The sequence below is a fragment of the Tupaia chinensis genome, unplaced genomic scaffold (genome assembly GCF_000334495.1).
Source record: "Tupaia chinensis unplaced genomic scaffold, TupChi_1.0 Scaffold000341_1, whole genome shotgun sequence".
In the NCBI taxonomy this organism is placed as follows: domain Eukaryota; kingdom Metazoa; phylum Chordata; class Mammalia; order Scandentia; family Tupaiidae; genus Tupaia; species Tupaia belangeri.
In genome coordinates this window covers 3,771,100-3,774,108 of record NW_006159835.1, presented here as the reverse complement: position 1 = coordinate 3,774,108, position 3,009 = coordinate 3,771,100, and the positions used below count along the sequence as shown (strand labels likewise).

Sequence of the window (3,009 nt, the reverse complement as noted above, 5' to 3'; positions counted from 1 at the left end):
GAAAGAGTAGTGGGAGGTAGGATCAGCAGTATGCATATCACTTAGGGGTTGTTTAAGTAACAAGAAGGAGGATATACTTTATTCTGTGGAATAATGGAAGCAGGAAAGTGACATGATCTGACTGATTTTTAAGAGAATGTTCTGGTTGCTGGAGAATAGACTATAGGGAACTAAGAAGCAAGGGGACCTGTTAGGAAGCTAGTGCCGTAGTCTGGTGAGAAATGTAAGGGTTTGGATTAGTTGGAAGTCGGGAAGCTGAAAAAAGGGAGAAAAGCAGTATCTTTTGTCCTCCATTGTCTCAGGATTTTGGTCATGCATGCACCCATGCCCAACATGATTTACAAGCCACTGGGTCTGGTACTCTAACCAGGGTTGACCATGTTAGAGTCCAGTGCTTTAACCACTTGGATTTTTAAAATTTATATATTTTTTGGATTTTAAAAATTTACATATTTTTTAGAGGTCTTTGCCTTGGGGCACATGTGCTCATGGGCTTGGGGGCAGGACATGAGGGGACAGAGACAGCAAGCGGGAAAGTGAGAAATTACCCCCCCAGGGGAGGATGGCCACACCTCAGTCCTTTCTCCATTCTCCTCCCAGGACCTTGGGCATGCACGCATACACATTTGGCATGATTTTGAAGCCAGTGGGTCTGAGACTTGAACCGTGGTCGGCCATATGGGGGTCCAGTGACGTAACTGCTGCACTATCTGCTAGCCTTGTACTTGGATCCTTTAAATTTTATTTCAGCAGTGTCTTGAAGATTTTGTTGTAGAAATAATTTTCTTTTAAATTCATTTCTAGGTATCTAGATTTTTTGGTGCTATTATAAATGCTAATTTTATTTATTTCATGTATAATTATTAGTGCAAGAGTAATGATAAAGGCAGCAGAGTATTAGCCAGTGAGCTTCCTGAGGAGGAGCTAATGAAGTTGAAGGGGAGACAATGGAAAGGAGGATATGATTAAATTATGAAATAGTAGAATTCTGCTATCATATAGAATAAGATAGAATGGAAGTGTAACCAATGGACTTAGAAAAGTTTTCTCTCCCAGTGTTTTGCTGTGAATGATTATTAAAGTTATTAGGGATAAGTAGGCTGGGACACAGATAAGATTTATTACCTGTTGATGAGGATGTGTATGGTGGTCTCAACTGGGCTGGACTGAGGTGTATATCATGCGGGATAAAGTATCTTCACAGTCTAGGAAGGATTTTTTTAAAAGGGTAATACTGGAGCATGCTTATATGCTGATTGAGATGATCCATTTGAGAGAAAGAAACTGATAATGTAGGGTGTTATCCAAGAATTTAGTCCTTATGGGGAATGAGACAGGAATAACCCAAGAGCTAAGTACTTGAAAGTGGAATTGGAATCCTAAATTCAGATTTATTCTTAATAGCAACAGACCCTGCACGAGGGAAAATGGAGACAGGACATACATTTGGAGTTAATGACACACTTATAAGATTTCAAGTTCAGTTATATTATTGATAATATTAAGTGGCCTACATTTGTTGAATTCTTAATACTATGCTTAGCATTATTTGAAACATTATCATTTAACCCTCATAAATCTTTCTGAGTTTGAAAGTATTTATTAATAGCATATTTTATAGGTGCAAAAACAAGCTCCAGAGAGGTTGACAAAGATCATAAACCTAATTATTAGTGGACCCAGATAGTTAAGTTCTCAAAATTTTTCATCTTGAATCTTCCAGTAACAAAGCACTGAAAAAGAAGTAGATATCCATCAGTCTTATTTTTCTTGTAAAAATAGAGTGTTGATCAAGCGGTTCTCATTAATAGACTTACTTACTTAGAGCACCAAAAATATTTTATTAATTCCCAAAGAGAGTTTCTTTAAGGATTTATTAATTTATTTGACACATGTCTAGATAGGTCAGTTTATTTTCATCACTACAAAGTAACTTTAGTAAAGTACATATATAAAATTAATTTTTTGGTCATTTGTTGTTAATAGTAAACTTTTTTGTAAGAAGATTGAGAGACTCTTTGATCCTGAGTACTTGAATCCAGATTCTCGGAGTAATGCAGCGACATTGTATAGGTATAGTAATGTGTTTTTTTTTTTTTCCTTTTATATGCTATATAATGCAGCTAAATTCTGTAATTTACCACCTTTAAATTTTTTCTTGGATTTTTTTTTTTTATCTTTGTGACATAGATGCTGTTTGTGTAAAAAACTTTTAACAAAAGAAACAGAAAGAAGAATTCCTTGCATTCCTGGAAAAATCAATGTGGATCGACATGGAAACATTATCTATATCCACATAAGGTATAGTAAAGATAAAACACAGCTTTTTAATGTGAATTTATTGTGTATTTATAAGATATAACTGTACTTAGAAAAAACAGGATAGGGCCAGCTGGTGGTGTGGATCCCATGTGACCAGCTTTGCAGTCCTGGACCCAGTGGCTTGGAAAACATGCCAGACACTTGTGTATGCATGTGAAAAATCCTGCGAGGAGAGTGGAGGAAAGTGGTTGTGGTGTGACCATCCTCCCTGGGGGTGATTTCTCACTTTTCCTGTCTCTCCAGTAAGCACACACACTTTATAGCAAAACTGAAAGGAAGGAAGGAAAGGAGGGAGGGAGGGAAGGAAGGAAGGAAGGGAAGGAAGGAAAGAAGGAAACCAAGATAGAAACTAAGAAAGAAAGAAAGAAAGCAGGTTAATGTCCTTTTTGCATATAATTTACTTTGATTTAGAAAGATGCTACTTTCAAAACAACGATGCTCTGGAAACTCTATTTTATTTCCTTGATAAATGTCAAGGTGTTTTTGTATTTTAAAATGGTAAGAATTGGCCCATCTGCAGTGGCAGAGGCTGTAGTATGCTAATGTGCAGTGCTGGAAGCCACTTGGCTAGGCTCCAAGTTGACCTGAAGTATACCATGCACACCCAAGACCCTGACTGGCTAGAGAGCTAGGGACAAGACCCAGTTGAGGGTGCCTGTCTCTCTCGTACACCACTGCACACTCTTT

General features: G+C 37.4%; 1 protein-coding gene across 1 annotated transcript in view; it reads left to right on the top strand.

Annotated features, from left to right (window-relative positions):
• Positions 1-3,009, top strand: part of SANBR (SANT and BTB domain regulator of CSR) — a 67,983-nt gene that overhangs the window by 28,725 nt on the left and 36,249 nt on the right. The window contains 2 exon segments of the mRNA XM_006172111.3: positions 1,987-2,073; positions 2,191-2,301. Coding sequence (XP_006172173.1) covers positions 1,987-2,073; positions 2,191-2,301 — 198 coding nt within the window.